The following is a 20,109-nucleotide window of genomic DNA, read 5'->3' on the forward strand; positions in this document are numbered from 1 at the left end:
AAAAATGATGAAGCCAAGGCTGCCTTCGTCTGTTAAGAACACAAGAATAAAGGTAACTGAAGTAGCCTACTGGTCCGTACGAGGCAATACCAAGTTATATCCGCCTAAACTCATTCCTATATATGAACATAAAGTTACTGCCCTGACTTAAGTGGCCTCAGCTTGCCTCGCCGAGTCACTGCATAGAGCAAATCTTTCATGTGGAATGTCTTGGTGTGCTATTTATGGTGTTTCATTTAATACTTGTATAGTCACATTCAATATGACTGGCAACTCTTTGCCTTCTTTAGTCTAGGAAGATGGTTGAAGCTTTCTTTGATAATTTGATAATACTTTCATCCAGTAGCATCCTAACTCAAGACCCGGCTCAACTACTCATTAAGACCCGATTCAGCTACTCAGAATATAAAGATACAATTCAAAATCATGTTATCAAAGATTTTTTAATATGAATTATTTTGTGATTTATATTGATAAGAAAGTGGCGAAAACAATCTTCCTTCATTTCTCTCATAATATTTAATATCAATACGTTCATTGTTGATGTAATTAGTAAACCAGCCAGAGACTTCTCCATCCAACCCCCCACTCCAAAAAAAATGTTTATGTAATATGGTTAAGCGTCATCGTCAGCGCCATCTACTATTTAGCAACCAAACTTCAAGAGTTAAAGATTTCGCGCTCCCACTTACTGTATATGAGTTAGTTGCCGACCTGGGTATACAGTCTGATGTTATTGCAGCAGTTTTCATTGTCCAGGCAAGTGCGTCTTCCTTACGTCTTATTGGCAAAAAGGGTACGGGTCTCTTGTGAATAACATTTTGCAAGTTATATACTTTATGACTAGTAAGATTACGTTAGATTGTATCGGAGATGATTTTCAAGTGCTCGTCATTTCGGAGTGCGTCTGACAAGAGGAATGTTCCGTGGTGGTGATAAACATGGCAGCGGACAGTGAAGTGATGTGGCCAGTGACGACCGTTATGGCGGGGACAGGCTTGGCTGTATCGTCCGTTGGACGTCTACTGTAAACACGTTGTATGCATCAGGTAATGTTAAAAGGTTATTTGCACTAGTAACTGCATTTTCTCTATATAATTACATTGTATAAGTAAATTTTGTGTAACAAAACTGCTTATTTTTTCCGTTGAATGGCATGTTGGTTTTTATTGTTGAAAACTTAATAGGTCTAATTTTAGGTTTAAGTAATTTGTTAATTTTTAAATTAAGAATATTTTAAAACGTTACTGCAAATTATTCGTTGTAATAGGCTGGCCAAGCCTAGTCCACATCCGTCTACCCCCTGGCCAACATAGTCATAGTCCTTCCCTTCCGTGGTGCAATATCTGGCACGAAGGACTGTAGTTCTCATGGATAACACTCTGTGCTTTAAGCTGTGGAAGTGATCACTAGTTAGTGGTGGTGGTGGTGGAGGAGCAGCCTGAAGCACCAGACACCCTGCAGCACCAGCTGTGGGAGGGCTCAGACATCACTAGAAACTCTTTACTTAACCTTGTGACATTCATAATTGGGTCACCAACATTGTACATCAATGTTAAATAGTATGTTCTAGGCTTGTGACCATCCATAATACTTGTTGCTTATTAATCTGAGAAACGTAAAGCAGAACTTCATTATTTACTCATGATGTACAAAGAAAATTCGAAATGCATGTTAAATTTACAGGCAAAAAATGTAGTGACCGTTGACAGAATTAATACAAAAATAAATTATGCATTTTATATAATAGAAATTATCTCCAGCCCTCTAGACTGTTGAGAAGACAGACAAGTAGGTATCATGAGTATTCTGGCGAAGCGGCTGTCCACCTGTGTGCCCCCGGAGGTGGTAACCTCTCCCAGGCGTGCTTCCTTCAGCGCGTGTGAGGGCGCTGCTTCTCTCCTTCAGCCCGACACCCCTGCCTCTCCATTTTTGAAGCATGCCAGCTTTCATCTGCTTCGCAGTCCTGTACAACTTCTACCTGGCAAGTCTACATGCACATCAGATCATAGAGCTTCTGTTGGACCCTCTGATTTGCTGCTAGAACAGCCGTCCGCCAGTTATCTTCGCCGTAAGAGGACATCTCTAGACCCTTCTTGGCTTTCCTCAAGCCTAAATTATCAGGATGAATCGATCCGGTTAGTAAATATTCGTTGTTGTTGTTGTTTCAGATTTAGCTACTCAGAACGAAGTGTCCATGTAGCACGGGCTATGGTAAGCCCGTAAGGTCAAAAGGTAAATATTCACTAACTGGTTATTAAATATCAGTTGTTACTAGTTACAATTCTTCTATGGTTAGGCGTGAGCTAAGTTTGGTTCGTTGTCAACTTGTAGTCGGGAATCCCGGGCGGGATAGAAATGGTTGACATGTTTACTATCACCTAATGCAACTGTTCACCTAGGAATAAATAGATACCCTGGAGTTGGTCAACTTGGGGGGGGGGGTTGCATCTTTGGGGGTTAATAGTTCCACCTGGGAGGACATCCATATAAGCCTAATTTACGTGTGGCTTGTAAATACGTTTACAAGCCACGGGCGTACATTGGCGTACATATACAGTCTGCCTGTCCCTGACAAAATTATTAAGTTATTGAATCTTCAAATATTGCACGTATAACATTGAAAAATCACGTGGCATGTCGTGCAATATATTGCACGACATGCCACGTGATTTCATACTACTAATACCTTTTATTTTTATACCTTTTAATTTTTATACTACTAATACTACATACTACTAATATATATTAGTAGTATGTGCAAGACTGGTATGTGTGTGTTAAATGCACAATATCACATTAACCTTGTGTATCAATCAGCAGAAGCCATGATAATACGAAGCCTCTCGCCTGGTACTCCCAAGTAAGCGGGGTTTTCCACGAACGTGGTAAAACTAGTGCTACCCACGGCGGCTCATTCACCAAGCAATTGTCTTGCACATGAACTATCATTTCCTGCATCAGCTTAGTCTTCTATCAATACTCTCACAACTGGAGCCTTAATAGTATCATTGTTCTAGCTTTCCCCACTTGTCACACCTGAAGTGACATTGTAAACACGCGGCTGCATCAGAGGTGTTTCACTAATCAGTCCCCCTCACATGGAGAATATATATAATCATAACATAATCCTTCCATGTTGCTCTCACGCCATAACCTATCAAAGTATTAGTACCATTGCTCACCTTTGTCATGTATTATGAATGACATTACGAGAACTTGGTAATGTTCGTACTTGTACTAATCTTATTAATTAGGATGCACTGCACAACTTTAGCTTGCCAAGTTACAGAAAGCACTTGTGTGCACACTTCTTTTACGCAAGTTAGTTGTGTATTCTTATCTATTTGCTGTATAGTGTTGCAACACAGCAGCTACCAAAGATTTAAGTTGTATCCCAAATGTCAGGGAATGCTAGCTTTTATTTTTTAGTATTCACCGAGCTGCCGTCAGTCAGGAAAGCCTGAGATAGTATTAGGCTTTGGATAGTTAAGAGCTGGGTGTAAAAGGGATAAAAGCCCAGTGAAGGTTTATCCTAAATAAGATTTATAGTCGCAGGCATTTGCAAATTATGCGGCTGTAAAATTCCACAGGTGATGGTCAATTACAGGTAATTAAGATGGTGACAACCAGGGATTGATGGTAGTCAAGGCAAGCCCGGTACACCATAGTGTAGTGGCTAGCGCGCCAGCCTCCCCTCCCTTCCCTTGCCTCCCTAGCCCCACAACTCTGGTTACAGTAGGTGTAATGATTGGACATATAATTCTTATACTGTTCCCCCGACAGTGGTGGGGAAACCCATGTGTTAAACTGGAGGACAGCATTAGAGAAAATCATGGGATTGAGTAACTTGCCTGGTTTAAGACCTAAATACCATACTTTCCCCCCCCCCCCCCTCCCACCCACCAAAAAAATAGTAATATTATTCGGCACACTAAGTAAAATTAACCTTTTACTTGAATACACATCGCCAGATACAAGCAAGACACTATAATAAGTCCTAAATTATAAATTTAATTTAGTTAGGGAAATAAAATATAAAATCAGTGAAGTTTTGTATTTCTTGCTATATAAATTGACTTGATACTCTTGTTCATAAATTGTTTTTGTATCGAAGTACTTATGAAGAGTACGAGTTAACGTTGTGAAGGGTTGAATAATTATTTTTCGCTTGTACTAAGATCGCCAGTGGGGGCTGCTGGACACCATGGGAGCCCCAACCTGGAGTGTAAGAAGCCAGTCCCCTTGTACATCCCTGATGGGGACTCCCCCTCCCCCTCGCAAAGTTTCATTCGAGCATCTGAGCCCCAGAATGTCCTGCCGGTCAGCCCGAGGAACCAGCTCACGCCCAACGCTTACAGACGGAACACATTTCACCACCTGTTGGAGACGATCCCAACACCACCTTCCTTGCGACGAAGGACCTGCAGCACCCACATCATCTCTCCTGCAGCTGATTTTCTCGGCTCTTCCCTGGTAATTCAATCGTTTAACACAAGTTTTCAGGCAACCTAACCACGTTTCTGTCCCTTAACATTTTCACGAGCATGTTTTAACTTGAATGAGACATGCCTTCATTGCCTTCGAACATACACTCGCAGAGGGACGAGTAATAAGATACCAATGTTAGGTATTTAAGGCCTTGGTAAAGTGTATATGTGCCCTAAATATATATAACAAATTGATTTGGTTAAATTGCTCAATATCAGCATGGTTCCAACCATGTACTTTTCAAGTTGGATCTGCCCAGATGTTTACACTTGTCATTTGAAAGATACACACCTACATTAGCCCTTAGTGCTGTCCTCAAGATTGTTTTACACACCGGCAGACTCAACGGTGATCCAATAGTTCAGTGGTGTTCCCTAGCAGTCAAGCATACATGAATTTTTAAGTATGGTTCTTACCCTAGCTTGCAGATACCTCACTGCTGTATGTATTTCCTTAAAAAAGTTTGGTCCTCGCTCACACGAACATGTGCAGATATTTCACGATACAGAATGTTTATAAATAACTAGGCAAGAAAGTTAATAAATTTGATGGTATTAAATAAATAAATCCACAAGGCCCATGACGAGGGTTCGAACCTGAAAGTATTTCAGATAGTATTGAAATTTGATTATTAGTATGTTTGAATATTTTTTTGAATATATATAGTATTGAATATTTGATAGTATTTTCCATACCCTTTCATCAAGAAATATTTATAAATATTTTTTAACACTTTAGGGCTAATGTTGGGTACATGCAGAAGTTTCTCCAGTATTTGTTGGTTGTCACTATTCCAGATAGTGTAACAGTCTTGCAGTTTAATAACAATTTTGTGTATGACTACAAAGTTGTCAGGTGGGAACTCTTGAGAACATTGGCTTCCTTTTTAACGGTAAGCCCACAGCCATTCTCTAAATCAAATCGTAGTTACTGGAGACCGACTTGACACTCAAATTACAGGTCAAATGTTACTTGTATCAGAACTTTTTTTCTTCTAAGGTCACTAAGTTTTAAGTAAGGTTTCTAAGTAAGGTTTCTTCTATCAGGAGTGTCAGTGTAGACTACCCCGCAGGGCAGGAGTGTAATTTATTAAAATCACTTCTTTGACCCAGGATAGGGAACAAAATGTGTTACGTTCTCGATCTATGGATGGGTTCTGTGACACTGTTGGGCCGTACAACCCTCTTCCTTCCGGATTGGTTGGACCCGAATATAGATTGTAGATCTAACTTTAAAAATAGTTAAGAATTGTCTATAGGGCATGCTGTTAAGGACCTCATTGCTATAGCATAAATAAATTAATAATCCACTTAATCATTCAACCTTCTATGGCCAGGTTACCGAGAGTTGCGTAAGACGGAGTCCTTTCAGCACCTGTAAGCACCTCTCTCCCTGCTTTGAGCTTTCGCCCCCCAACACCCACTTTGACTTCAACCCATGTGACCAGGAGGGCGGGAAGGAGGAAGACCTGGAGGATACTGGAAATAGGTTGCTAGGCTTGAGGAAGGGGAGAGCACTGAGCGTGGATCACGGTGGAAGGCGCTTGGAGGTACCTCGTATTGCTCTGAACTCGCCAGAAACCTGTGAGTTGTGGCGTCTTGTTACATATAACTTTAACTAAATGACATATAACTGTTGTCTCTTGGGTGTGAACGTTGTGCAGCATAGTATTGTGGATTTCTTTAAAATGCTTTGTAATGGTTCAGGGTTTACTTCATCGCTGCACGTTTTATTATTGATAATATTGACCATGCACCTATGTACCTTATTCTCTCAAGCTCATCAAATGTTTGCTTTAGCCCTGGCAGTATCTTGCAAGTCTCCTGCCTTAGACCCTACTCCCTCTAGTCTGGGGTTAAGCCCTAAAATAGCGGCCCTCTACCACCTGCAACACCATACCCTGGCAACGCCCCGCCCGCCTGGAGTCACTGAAGGAAGAGTGGGCTTACGGGCTGCCCCTCGCTGTTCCCTGGCGGTGGAGCAACCCACGAGTGTTGGTCCGGGCTTAGCTTCTAGGAGAGCCTCCTGGCATGTCTCCGACGGTGGCCATCTTGATCCCTGGGTCAAGACGCACCTCTCTAATTTACACTCGACCAGGTAAGATTCTCGTTCAGAACACAGTAACGTCATCTCCATTGTTCAATCTCTTAAACATGCACATCATTGCAATGCATTGTTCATACGTGTCTACTTACGTGTTCATACGTGTTATACTTGATCATAAATGAACACGTTATAAAAAGTATTTCACCACCTCAGGTGTAGCCCCTGGGTCCCCTGCCCCATAATCACCACATCACAGCTCCCAGGCAGCCCTCGCCCTAGCTACAGGACTGCAACAATCAATCTTCACTAGTATGAGGAATTTGACCGAAATAGTAGCCTCGGCGCTAGGAAGGCTATAAAGTTCACTCACTACTACTAATGCTGGTAGTCGAAGAGGCTTGATAACCGAAAAGCAGGATTAGCGCCAAAAAAAATAAAAACATGCAATTCCATGCTAAAGTACAAATCAGAATATTACCTTGAAAACAATTATACAAGTCCCCACAAACATTATCGTAAATTGGAACAGCGAAACGAGTATATAAGCATTGGAGTGTGCATAAATTAATTGTCCTAGACATTAACATCAAGGCGGGGAATGGGGGAGGACGACGACAGTCAGCCTGTTATAACTCCATATTCGACATCTCCAACTTTTCCTTCGTCTGTCTCTTCATAACGTTTACTCGTTAAACACATTTATAACTCGTCTTTTCCCCTCAGGTACTCGTCAGTTATCGCCTTCCTCGACCATCGGAGAGAGTGCCAGTCGGTGGATGTCACTCCTCGAGTAGGCAGGGTCATGGGACGTGGCGGGTTTGGCACCGTAAAAGTTGGATGCCACAGAGGTTTGGCATCATGTATATGTTGAAAGTTTTAAGTTTTTGTAAATCGCCTCATTATTTGACTCTGCACGTTTGTCACGGTACATGTTCGCACATTAAATTAATTCTGCATGTTTCAATTTGTTTACGCGAGCATGCATCTATTCTCATATTACTAAGAGTTGTCTCAAACTTAAATGACAGACAAATCGACTGTGAATGTTTCGTGCCTAGTTATAATGAATATGATTTGTTAATGTATTTAATCTATATACACTGATGGGGTTCCCGTCGTTTTGGTAATTTCGCCCATCATTTTTAGTCAATATTTACTAACGTAATTTAAATTTGTTGAAGAATAGCCTTAGAAATTATACTTGGCAATTCAACAGACATTTCAAGGTTGATAAAATATATTACACTGCACATGGACGGGTCAAGGTGTGAAGGTGGCCATCAAGGTGTTGCGGGGTACGAGAGCAGCGACCTCCTCCCGCAGAGAAGCCCACGCCCTCTTGCTCACTCCTCACGCCCACCTGGCCTCCACACACGCCCTCGTCACGCCCACGCTTACAACTGGCGAAGCTTGCATCACCTGGGCCACCGCCTACCTCAAGGACCGCCAAGAGAAGGTAAATAAAAGTAGGCATTTTTTATTTTTACTTGTTAAATACTAAAACATTGTGATTGTTCTTTATAGGTTAAATTTTCCCATGGTAAGCTATTATACTTGTTACAGCGTGTATTTTGACCAGATCACACACTAGAAGTTGAAGGGACGACGACGTTTCGGTCCGTCCTGGACCATTCTCAAGTCGATTGTGAGCAGGTCGATCAAGTCGACCGAAACGTCGTCGTCTCTTCAACTTCTAGTGTGTGGTCTGGTCAACATACTTCAGCCACGTTATTGTGACTCATCGCCTGCTTACAGCGTCATATAACAGAACACTTACCTGATCCTGTGTTGGTCCTGTAGCACAGTGGTCTATGTCCTCGGCTCCCAACCGAGGGACCAGGCTTCAATTCCCGGGCAGAACAGAAACGGTTGAGCACGTTTCCTTTCACCTGTTTGTCCACCAATTAGTAAAATAGGTACCCGGGAGTTAGGCAGCTGTTGTGGGTTGCAACCTTGGTTAGGTCATTAGTCTGTCTGGGGGAATGTCGATAAGCCTAAGTACAGCTAGGCTTCCTGTACACGACATTGGAATTATATCCCGGCCAGCTGTAAGCATGTCAATGTGCCAGTCCTATTTCAAAAGACGATTTTTTTGTCGAACTCATCGACTCTGAAGATATCCGACTTTCACCCTTAGAGCCCACAACAGCCCATATGTCAAGATACCCTAATGGGTGAGCGGGAAAGTGGGGGATAGGGGGAAGAATTAGTGGGGGTGAGAGGAAGGATTTTCAGGATGAGGTAAAGTGCCAGGGCTAGACCCAGCTGCATAGCATTAAAACTTTACTACCAGACTAAGCAATGGAGGCAAGGAATCGAATTTTTGTGACATTTCGTCTTTCGGCGCGCCCACGGAGATAGCAGCCCTCAGTTGGGTGTGCCCTGGAGGCTCACACCAGTTGTGGTCTTGGATTTGCTAATCACCCCGAGTCACTAATAAACGGGAGCTAACAGGTCCCCACCTAAAGATGAGGAGAAGCGTTAAATAGGCTATGGAGTTCGGAGCTATGTGATTGAGTAGTGGTATAGGAGGAGAGAGGAGTCGTGTAAATGACGGAGCAGGTGGGTCGTCAATCAGGTTAGAGGTTGTGCGTATGTCCGGGTCTACTAAGGTTGTTTCTGAGGAAGGTGTTGCGCTGGGCATGTTGTGTATGACAGCCGAATCTGAAACTTAACCACTTTTCTTGTCATTAGTTTTCATATTAAACCCGTTTTTGTTTCCTTAGAAACAAATTGTGCCGAGAGAGGTGGCGGCGTCAATGTTTTCCCTTGGCCCGGAGGACGCCAGTGGGTGCCAGAGTGTGGGGGAGGAAGAGGACGAGTGCTGGGGTAGGCCTGGGTAGGCCTGGGTGGTGAGCGAGCTCTGCACGCCTCACAGCCTCCTCACACTCCTCAACGAATCTGACCTCGAACTATCCATAGGGGCAAAAATAAGGCAAGTCGCAAGTTTTTTTTCTTTAATAAAATACAATGAATCATACATAAATCAAGGTGAAATTAAACGGTACTCGCCTAGTAGTGATGAAAGGGTCGATGATAAGCGACCATGTAATACTTGTGTGGTAATGGCGCCAAATCTGTAATTTAAATCTGTAATCGTATATGTTGAGTGTGGGAGACTTCAAAACTATTAGACTTTAAAATTACCAAATGTGCTGATCCTATTAACTCAAATATAGTTTTGCATGTGATGATTCCTTACCATATGTCTTAATGTAATCAAATTGGTATTGCAAAGGGCACAAGAATTTATACAAAGTGAGACGCAAAGTGATGATGATCCCGCTCTGCAGGTACACAAGCGAGTTGGCTAGCGGACTGGCTTACCTGCACTCCCACGACCTGGTCCACCTGGACGTGAAGCCTGCCAACGCCCTCCTCACCCGCCACGGCCACTTGAAGCTCGCCGACTTCGGCTGCTGCGCCAGGATTGATAACGATGAGGACCCGGCAAGTCACTTTGAAATGCTCTAGGGAATAGTTCATGGAGGGTAGTGTTTTGACGTGTAGAATTTAGGTGTTAATTGCATTTTCTACGTGTGGATGTACTTTTGTGACGTGTGGAGAAAGAGGGGCGGGGTTTGCAACTTGCAGAGAAGTTGGGGAACGTTGCCGTATTGTAAGTCTCGGGATAAATTGTTTTACTGTAGTCTGTTGTAGGCAAAAAGCATCTGGAGGGACACGCAATGTTTTGGCTTTGTACTCCAGCACATTGGATGGAGAATGACAGTAAAGTTTAAGCGAACATTTTCAGGTATTAACGTCTATATCTAGTGGACCGCGTAGGTACTACAGCTCTTTATGCAGTACCATATATTTCATAGAATCAAAAGTAATTAGATATATTATGGTTCGTAAATGGCTATATTTCTATAGTTGCACCAGTAAACAGAAAAACACTAGGTCAAAGTTGTTTGACACCATTCTTGCCTCGGCCTATCCCGGCTCTTTATCCTCGTGTTCCCTTCCAAGTGCTATAGTCATACTGTCTTAGTGCTTTCTCCATAATTACCTTGCCTAACGATTCAACGACACAATTGGCCATGTGTTCAACTACTTTTGGTCCCCTACAATGGGACTGTAATTCACACTCGGTTCACCAGATATGGATGCAGATGCTCTCAAAATAAAGCGAAAAGTTTATTTTAACCCCCATAAAAATTGTATAATTTCATAACTAATGTACCGGGGTACTGAGCCAAAACGATAAACATTTTCCAAAATACTTACGGATTTCACTATACAGTATACGTGTAGTGGTTAGTGCAGACGCATCATAACTGAGTAGCTCCCAGGGTCGATTCCAGGTTAGGGTGAGAAGTGTGTTGACGTAGCATTAGCTAGTAACTTAGGAGGTATTCCGGTGGGCTGTATCCTGGAGACTACAAGTCATTGGCTGGGGGGGGGGGGGAGCACCTAGATAAGTATTGCAGGCTTCCCCACTCCCACAATGGGGAAACCATTTTTTTTATTTTTTTCTGCAGCCTCGGATTCTATTATATTAAGGAAAATCTTTATTTTTCTATTGTCTAGTTCTTGGTTTCCCTCTCTATATTCTGTAATAGTCCTTATATGATCCCTTTGGCAATTGGGTGTAGATATTTTATTTAGAGGAATATTTAGTATTATCAGCAAAAGACTAGTTTAAAAAGTATGGTATATTACCTTCCTTAAATGTTTTCATACAGTATTTGTTGATGGGCGAATATCTGTCGTCAGAAGTGTTAATTGTCTGCCTGAGTTTTCTGACTTCAGTTGCTGCTTGCTCTGTATTAACCAAAATCCTTGGTACAATATTTTCAATTAAGCAATCACTCCACGAGTATCAAAGATTTGTATCTTTAATACATTAATTAAATTAAGTGGACTCCAGCAGGTGTTGGGGACGGTGGTGTACCAGGCGCCGGAGGTGCTGAGGGGCGGGGCGGCCGGGCCCCACAGCGACGTCTTCTCCCTGGGTGTGACCATCTGGCACATGCTCACCCGTAGTACCCCTTACCAGGGCATTCATCCGCATGTTGTCCTGTTTCAGGTGAGTCTTGGTATTCTCTAGAGGACCCAACCATTTACTGCGCCATCAGGTAAGCCCTATCCATCTAGTCACTGCCAACCCCATCCACCAGGCATATCTAACCTCCCTAACCTCTCTGGGTGAGTAGCAGTTGGCAGATGTCACCTACAACAGGAAGGTGTTTCCACTTGCCCATCCGCCTTCTAGGTGCATCCCGATATCATTCTAAATTCCAATTGTCAGGCACAGGAAGCCTGTACCTATGCTTATCGAGGCTCCTACAGGCCTAGAACAACTATATATATACTGACCTATCCTTGGATGCATCCCATTACAATTGTTTAACTCCCGGATATTTTACTGTTAGATGAACAGAGGCACCATTTACAAATTAAACGTGCCCAACTGTTTGTTCTGCCCGGGGATTGAACCCAGGTCCCTCGAGAGCTGACGTAGATCACTGTATCGGTGTATAAATTAGAAAATCCACAAGAGCTGTGAGGTGTCGCGAACCTGCGACCAAGGCACTGCCAGCCACATAATCCACCACTAGACAGCTTTATTGTACGCGTCAGCTGTGGTCTAGTGGCAGAGTACGCGGCTGTCAGTGGCTGGTCGTAGGTTTGTGCCACCTCACAACCCTAGTGGATTTTATCATTGATACATAGAAATCATATTAACACGATATATATTAGTGTATATACATTAATAATTTAAAGTAATATGCATATGTAAGCCGGTGCAGTTTTCTAAGACCTTTTACGCTGGCAGGTAGTGCACTTGAGACACCGGCCAACAGACCACCACCCGCAGGAGAGCACCCACACCACCACCACCCTGGAGGCGCTCCTGTGGCACCTGGCTAGGAGCTGCTGGGCGGAGGAGCCCGAGGACCGCCCCGCCGTCAGTGACCTCTGCAGGACACTGAACGCCATGATTATGTTGTCCCCCGAGGGAGGAAGGATGTTTGGGCTATGACAGGATTACATGGAATATAGTGATTTCTTTAATTTCTTTGAGTACTCGGCCTGTTCGTTACTTCCTGCAAATCTGGAACAACGGAGCGAGCTACGTGCTAGCAGTACGCGGCCAACTACACTCCACCTGAAAATATGAAGAGTTGTGCCAAAAAAAAAAAGGTAACGCTGTTACTTCGGAAGACTTTAGAATTATGTGCATAGAGGTGTGTGACGCTCTTAAAATATTCCTGTATTTTAGTTTTAAGAAATGACATAAGTAATGAGTAGGTTTGCTAGTTATACTAGTCAGAAATATATTATGTATAGTTGTATACATTAATAATTTTATCTTGAATAATATTAACATCGTTTTAAAAATTAATTATAAATTCATGTCTTGCCTGTAATCATATGACCAATTGTCCATTTAATACTTAATTTTTCAATAGTTTTTACTTGGTTTAAGGAGTTATTACGTAGTTTTTATTCTGCACCATTTTTGCCCACTTTTCATTAGTTTTGTGATCTTTTTAGATATTTTATGTATTGCTTTCGTAAAGTTATTGTTTAATTTTTAAGTACTGAACTGGTGCTAGAGTTGAGATACTAGATATTATTTAAATTAAGTGCGAATTGTGTGTTTTGGGATTTACTTTAAAAGTAAACATTTACTGAATCTGGGTGCAAGTTTTGTAATTGCAGCTGTTTTCGGCTAGTGTTTGTATTAACTTGTGCAAGTATTGATAAGTGTGTACGGGAGAGTGAGGGCCTAGCTCTATATGCCCCGCCTACAAGCCCTGGTGTACTTGTTGCGTTATAATTCAACTTCTCATGTTCGAATTTATTTTCGAATCTGGCCTTAAGTTGAGGAAACCACCACCGTCCACAACTACCTCAGAGCATTCCACGTGTTGACCTCTCATACGAGCATTCCATCAAATTTCTTTGACTCGTTTAGATTTGCAGCTTCCATTTGTCCTCTTGGCACTCTTTAAAAGAGGTTATCTTTGTCCACCTTGTCTCTTTCCTATCAGCATCTTGGATGTTGTGGTTATATCCCCCTATATTTCTTCCATCTTTTAGAGGAGTTTTGATAAAATAATCTTCATAACTTAACTCTTGGCTTTGGCACCAATCTTGTTGCAAACCTCTTTTAAATTCTGGCTTTATTCTTCACAAGGTGCAGATTCATTGCTGGTGCTATATTTTCTAGTATTGGTCTAACAAATGTGTAGATTGCCAGGAATACACACAGAAACCACAGTAGCGTGATATATCAAATGAACAAATCTAAAAGGGCCGTGGTGAGGGTTCAAATCTACGTACGGGATGGTTCCCAGCTGTGCCTAAGTCAACTGTGCCTCAATGGAGCGCCGCTCAGCTCCTTATTGTCCAAATTGCGTTGTCCCTCTTACCGTCGTGCATATCTTTGTTAAATGTCCTGATTTCCAGAACGAGCGTGTCTTGCTTTCCGACCGTCCCTCGTGGTCACTTGTCCCTCGATAGACTCCTTGGTGACTCGGATACTTTTGATATCGTTCGCCTTATGCGTTTCTGTTCTCATATTGGCATCCTTGGTGATATTTAGCGCCCTCTGATTATTTCGCACATTTGATGGTGCTACATAGCCTTTACGGTTTGGTGCCTTCTTTTTGATAATTAGTCAACTGTGCCGTCAGTTGTGAGGGGCAGTAGCACTCCAGGCTGCAATTCAATTACCATGTCGTGGCACTGTCGAGTAGGCGCAGCTGGGAACATCCCGTGCGTAGGTTCGAACCCTCATCACGGCCCCTGTGGATTTGTTTATTGCCTTCAAGTTCTGATTTAAGTTTTTAAACGATGACCTAATATTTGCCAGCGTCCCATATGCTGTCGATGTTATCCTGTTTGTGCGCGCTTTCGGTGTTTTAGTGTTGGAATGATGTCCATTCCCAAATCTCTGAATCCTGTAGTTGCCTTTCTTTGTGGACACCATTTGGTCGCCTTTTCCCCATCATTTCCTTTAACGTGTTGGGATTGAATACCAACAACCATTTGTTTGCTCACTCCTGGAGATAAAGGACCTCTCAACTTTCTGCGGTCCTTCCGTTTTTACATTTCTCATCAGCTTTGGGTCATGTTCAAATATGGAGACTACAGAGCTCTCTGGAGTGAGGCCGTCTGTATAAAATCGTTCACACAAATTAGGACAAATGTGTACCCAGACCAACCCTTGTGGGACCTAACCCCCTCCCCGCTCAGCTCGTTGTCGCCGTCTGGGGGCTTAGTGGGCGGCTGCCGGAGTGTGATGCTCCTTGGGACAGTCCTCTGTCCTTTTCTAGCCTTGTGCTCCTGCTGCCGTCCTCTCCAATTCTGCTGGGCATCTTTTCCTTTTCCTTCTGTTTCGTTTTTCTCCCCCCTCTTCTCCTATCTGCTTGCCGTTTCCTGCCGACCTTTTGCTCGTTCTGGTTCTTCCCTTGGACTTCTTCTACTTTGACGCCCGGGTGCTTGAGGAGGCATACTCTTGCACCCGTAGAACTGCAGTACCCGACGTCGAGAGCGAGGGGAACCTTTTATTGTCAATCCCCACTTCGTCACTGAACCCGATCTCGACGGACTGTCGGTTTCTTAAGGTGGCGTTTGTGGGGCGTATACTCATGACGCACCCCTAGGAGGCCCCGACAAGATCGGCGATAGCTTCTTGTTGGGTGTCCTGCCTCTAATTGTGGCTCCATGGTGGGTGTGGGGGCACATTCGTGAGTGAATTCGTAATTTCGTCAGGATGATAACCCCTGTTTCGGCTGCTTCTGGCTTACCTTTTCAGGCTCGTGGGGTGGGCGACCAAGCCCCCGAGTCGGTCCGTATTGGAAGATCGGGCTCTGTAGCCTCCGCTGCATTGGGCCCCGACCTTGCTCCTCCTTTGGCCTCTCTGACTCCTTCCCCTGGCTCCCCTCCCTCCTCTGTGGTTGAGTCGAGCCCCAAGCCCCCAGTGGTGACTACCTCGTCCCCTGGCGCGGCTCCTTCTCTAATTGTAACTACTGCGCCTTTTAACCCCTCTCTCTCTGGGGGTTCTCACCGCCGTTCTCGTCACGGCCGCCCTCGCTCGATTCCTTCCAGTTCTGCTACCTATCAAGCCTTGTTTGGTCCCGCTTCGTGGGCCAAATATTTTGATCTCCTCCCTCTTGATTCTGCGCCTCCTGACGATTTCTCCCTTCATCGACATCTCATTGATTCCGTGGATGCCTCCATTACTTTTAACCCCACTCGTCTCGGTACGCGTGTCGTTGCTGCTCCTTCTCAGGATGCTGCTTCCCGCTTGGCTGCCTTATCCTGCCTTGGCGAGACCCCCGTTCGGGTCTCGAAGAACGTTCAGTTGAATGCCAGTGTTGGCACTATTTTGCTCCCGCCCCATGTTGCGACCGGTGTTCGGGACCTACGCGACTGCCACGATGATATTCGACATATCCTCGCTGCCCAGGGCCATTCTATTCTCCAGGTGGACACGTTTACTCGTCCCCCTCGTGGTAGTCGCCGTCAACCCCTCCGGGTTGTGAAGATTACCTTTGATGGTAGGACCCTTCCACCCTCTGTCATTCTTGCTGGTGCCAGGTGCTCTGTCCAGGAGTACATTCCTTCTCCTCGGCTCTGCAACAAGTGCTGGAGGTTTGGGCATGGTGCCCTCCGCTGCTCCGGGACTGTCTCTCTCTGTCCTTTGTGTGGTGGCGAAGGTCACTCTAAGTCGGAGTGCGCTTCTCCCCAGGCTCGTTGCCTCAACTGCGGTGAGGCCCATCCTACCTTCTCCCGTGCGTGTGTCCATTACAAGCTTGAGGCAGCCGTCCTCAACTTGAAGCACCGGGAGCGTTTATCTTTTCCTGAGGCGAGGCGCCAGGTTCGCCGGCTCCCGCCTTATGCTAATATCTCTTATGCTCGCATGTTGCGCTCTTCCTCTCCTCGTCCTTCCCGCCTTCCTCAGACTCACAACCGTTTCCAGGCCTTGGACCCTGATGCGCCCACTGCCCCCTCTGTCCCTTTGGGTTCTCTCCCGAAGGATCCTCCTCCTGGTCCTCTGTCTGGGGTTCCCCTTCCTTCTACCCGGTCTGTCGTGTCTTCTGTGTCTCCTTCCTCGTCCCCCTCCGATCCTCCTTCCCATCCTCTTCCTCCATCTATCGGCTCTCCCCGCCGCCTGTCGGTGCGGGCGGATGTCCATCGCTCTCCTAACGGCCGTCGTGTGTGCTCTCGTTCGGCTTCTCCTGTTGAGACACTGGAATCCGTTGCCCGGTACGTAGTTGCTGGGACACCGGTCTCTTTAAGTCAGAAGCGTAAGCCTGGCTCCTCTCCTTCCTCTTCTCCGGCGGGTAAGAAGGCTTCGCTTTCTTCCTCAGCTCCTCCTTCTGGCTCTGTTGCTCCTTCCACTCCCGTTTCAGTGCTTGCGCCCCCTGTTCCTGCTATGGAGGTTTCTTTGGCCCCTGCTTCCCTTTCGGTTGCTGCTCTTGCTGGGGTGCGCTCCTCTCTTTCTACTCCCCCTCTTCCTGCTGCTGTCCTTGACTGCTCCTCTCCGTTGTCTCCTCCTCCTCCTCCTCCTCCGGACCCTGCCCGCCCACCTCTGATCTGTTCTCCCGTTTCCTTCCCTCCGTCTTTGCTCAGTTTACCCATGCCCCCTAACCCTGACTTTGCTGACCCTGATCCCGACCCTGATATTCTTTAACGTGCTCTGTTGGTCTTTCGCCTTTGTTTCTTCCTTGTTCTCTGTTTTTGTCCTTTCTCTTCTCGTCGTTGTCCATTCTTCAATGGAACGTTCGAGGTTATTACGCCAATTTCCTCGAACTCCAACTTCTGGTTTCGCGGTTTTCGCCCCTTTGTGTCTGTCTCCAGGAGCCGATGCTTGGTGCTCGTCCTGGTCGTTTTCGTGGCTATTCCTTTCTCTCCCCCCCCCCAGCCATTGCTGGGGCTTCTAATTCTTCTGCTCTCTTGATTCGGGCTGATGTTCCCTTTGTTCCTTTACTTTTTCCTTCGCCTCTCCATTGTTCTGCTGCTCGTATCTTTGTGGGGAAATGGTACACAGTTTGTTCCATTTATCTCCCCCCGAGTGTCCCGCTCTCTCTTCCTGATTTGAAACACCTCCTAGACTCCTTGCCGGAGCCTGTGCTCCTGCTGGGTGACTTCAATTGTCGTCATTCTCTTTGGGGTGACGTTCTGACGAATACCCGGGGTCGCCTCCTTGAGCCGTTTCTCCTCTCTTCTTCCCTGTCTCTTCTGAATTCTGGTGAGCCCACTCATTTGGACTCTCGAACTCGCACCCTTTCTTGTCTTGATCTTTCTCTCTGCTCTTCTTCTCTTTACTTAGATTTCACATGGCAGGTTCTTGATGACCTCCATGGAAGTGATCATTTCCCCATCCTTGTTTCCTTTTTCTCTTTTCGCCCTTCCCTCTCTTTCCCTAGGTGGCAGTTTGCAAAGGCGGACTGGACCCTATTTTCCCTCGGTGCTACTCTCTCTGACCTCTCCCTTCTGCCCCTCTCTCGCGCTCTCCTCCTTTTTCATGACACTGTCTTCGACGCTGCCCTCCGCTCTATTCCTCGCTCTTCCTCTCGGGGTCCACGGAAGTGCGTTCCCTGGTGGAATGCGGACTGTGCTCGGGCTGTCCGCTGTAAGCGTGCAGCCTGGAAGAAGCACCGCCGTAGGCAGACGACCGATTCTTTTCTTTTCTTTCGGAAAGCGAGTGCGGTGGCCCGTAGGGCCATCCGTACGGCTAAACGTGAATGTTGGGCATCTTATGTCTCGACAATTACGTCCGAAACCCCTCTGGCCCAGATCTGGAAGCGTATCCGCAAGATAGCGGGTAAGTTCGTTCCCGATGTTTCACCGGTCCTTCACCTCCATGATACTCTTGTGGCGGACCCGTTGCAGGTCGCTTCCGAACTGGGTTCCCACTTTTCTTCTGTTAGCTCTGGTCTTCATCTTCCCCAATCTTTCCTTCTTCGTAAACCTGTCCTTGAGTCTCGTCCTTTAGATTTCTGCACTCATCTTCAGCTTCCCTATAATGATCCCTTCTCTCTCTCTGAACTTCGTTCTGCCCTGGCCCTCTGCGGTTCTACGGCGGCGGGCTCCGATGGTATTCATTATGAGATGCTTCGCCATCTCCCTCCGAGCACGTCTCAGTGTTTACTGAGTCTGTATAATCGGATCTGGGAGTCGTCGTCAGTCCCTGAGGACTGGCTCGATGCCGTTGTCCTCCCTGTTCGCAAACCGGGGTCTCTGGGTACTTCCCCTAAGGACTTTCGCCCTATTGCTCTCACAAGTTGTGTCTGCAAACTCTTTGAACGTATGGTTAACGTTCGTCTGATGTGGTTCCTGGAACACCATCACCTCCTCTCCCCTTCTCAATTTGGTTTCCGCAAGTGCCGCAGCACGACAGATGTCCTGGTGAACTTGGAGGTCTATATACGTACTGCTTTTGCTGCGAAGACCTCCGTTGTTGCCGTCCTTTTTGACCTAGAAAAGGCTTACGACACCACTTGGCGTTATCATATCCTATCTCAACTTCATTCTTTTGGCCTTCGTGGTCATCTCCCTCTCTTTCTCCGCAGCTTCCTCTCTCGTCGTTCCTTTCGGGTGCGCCTTGGTACCGCTCTCTCTCCCTCTTTTCAGCAATACGAAGGTGTGCCCCAGGGTAGTGTTCTGAGCACTACTCTTTTTCTGGTTGCCCTCAATGGTCTTCTTTCCTCTCTTCCTTCTGGTGTCTTCTCCGCTCTCTATGTCGATGATCTTACCCTTTGTTGTCAGGGTGATGATTCGCCTCTCCTTCAACGCCGGCTTCAACTTGCGATTGATGCCGTGTCGTCTTGGGCCACAGGTCATGGCTTCAAGTTCTCTACTTCTAAGACTTGTGCCATGACTTTTACGCGGAAACGGGTTGTTCTTCGTCCCTCTTTGTCACTTTATGGTCATCCCCTTGAATACAAAGATTCCGCGAAGCTTTTGGGGTTATTCCTTGACACTCGTTTGTCTTGGTCTCCCCATATCTCTTACCTCCGTGTTGAGTGCTCTAAGTCCCTTACCCTCCTTCGGGTCTTGTCCCATACTTCTTGGGGGGCAGATAGGCGCACTCTCCTTGCTTTACATTCCTCTCTCGTCCTGTCTAAGCTCGATTATGGTTGCCCTGCTTACTCGTCTGCTTCTCCTTCTACTCTTCGCCGTCTTGATGCTTTGCACCATACTGGGTTGCGCCTCAGTTCTGGTGCCTTTCGTTCGACTCCCGTCCTTAGCTTGTATGTTGACACTGGCTTCCTGTCTCTCCAGGACCGCCGTGATCGCTACTGTCTTCGCTATCTTGCGCGGTCCTTGCAACATCCTTCCTCTCGTCTCTGTCGTGCTTTAACTTTTACCCCTCCTGCGGTTCCTGTTCCTCTTCACCACCTCCCTCTTTCTGTCCGGTTATCTCGCCTGCAGGATTCTCTTTCCGTTCGTATTTCTGATGTTTCTCCTCGTGTTGTTCCTTCTTTGCCCCCGTGGAGGGTCCCTCTTCCGCGGTTTTGTACATCCTTGACTCGTATCACTAAAGCTTTTACCCCTCCTACAGTTCTAAAACGCCTTTTCCTCGAGCACTTTTCTTCTCACTCCCGC

At 45.7% G+C, this 20,109-nt stretch overlaps 2 protein-coding genes across 7 annotated transcripts; both read left to right on the forward strand.

The window, feature by feature from the left end:
• The first annotated feature begins 716 nt into the window (after positions 1–716).
• Positions 717–19,048, forward strand: LOC123772144 (uncharacterized). Of its 6 annotated transcripts, none has more exons than XM_069311256.1 (11): positions 717–1,049; positions 1,751–2,138; positions 4,182–4,476; positions 5,828–6,074; positions 6,291–6,588; positions 7,261–7,385; positions 7,754–7,993; positions 9,264–9,472; positions 9,831–9,987; positions 11,414–11,569; positions 12,320–14,732. In XM_069311256.1, exons 2-8 carry the CDS (start codon positions 1,801–1,803, stop codon positions 9,368–9,370), a joined length of 1,650 nt encoding a protein of 549 aa, XP_069167357.1. In that variant the 5' UTR covers positions 717–1,049; positions 1,751–1,800; the 3' UTR covers positions 9,371–9,472; positions 9,831–9,987; positions 11,414–11,569; positions 12,320–14,732. The 6 variants fall into 6 exon arrangements, with proteins under 6 accessions (XP_069167357.1, XP_069167356.1, XP_045621119.2 ...); XM_069311255.1 differs by having other exon boundaries at positions 1,764–2,138; XM_045765163.2 differs by having other exon boundaries at positions 718–1,049; positions 1,764–2,138; positions 7,261–7,397; positions 7,803–7,993.
• LOC138355891 (proto-oncogene serine/threonine-protein kinase mos-like) lies at positions 9,814–12,526 on the forward strand. Its single transcript, XM_069311442.1, has 3 exons — positions 9,814–9,987; positions 11,414–11,569; positions 12,320–12,526. Exons 1-3 carry the CDS (start codon positions 9,814–9,816, stop codon positions 12,524–12,526), a joined length of 537 nt encoding a protein of 178 aa, XP_069167543.1.
• Positions 19,049–20,109: the final 1,061 nt, after the last annotated feature.

Source organism: Procambarus clarkii, chromosome 69 (genome assembly GCF_040958095.1).
Source record: "Procambarus clarkii isolate CNS0578487 chromosome 69, FALCON_Pclarkii_2.0, whole genome shotgun sequence".
NCBI classification, from domain to species: domain Eukaryota; kingdom Metazoa; phylum Arthropoda; class Malacostraca; order Decapoda; family Cambaridae; genus Procambarus; species Procambarus clarkii.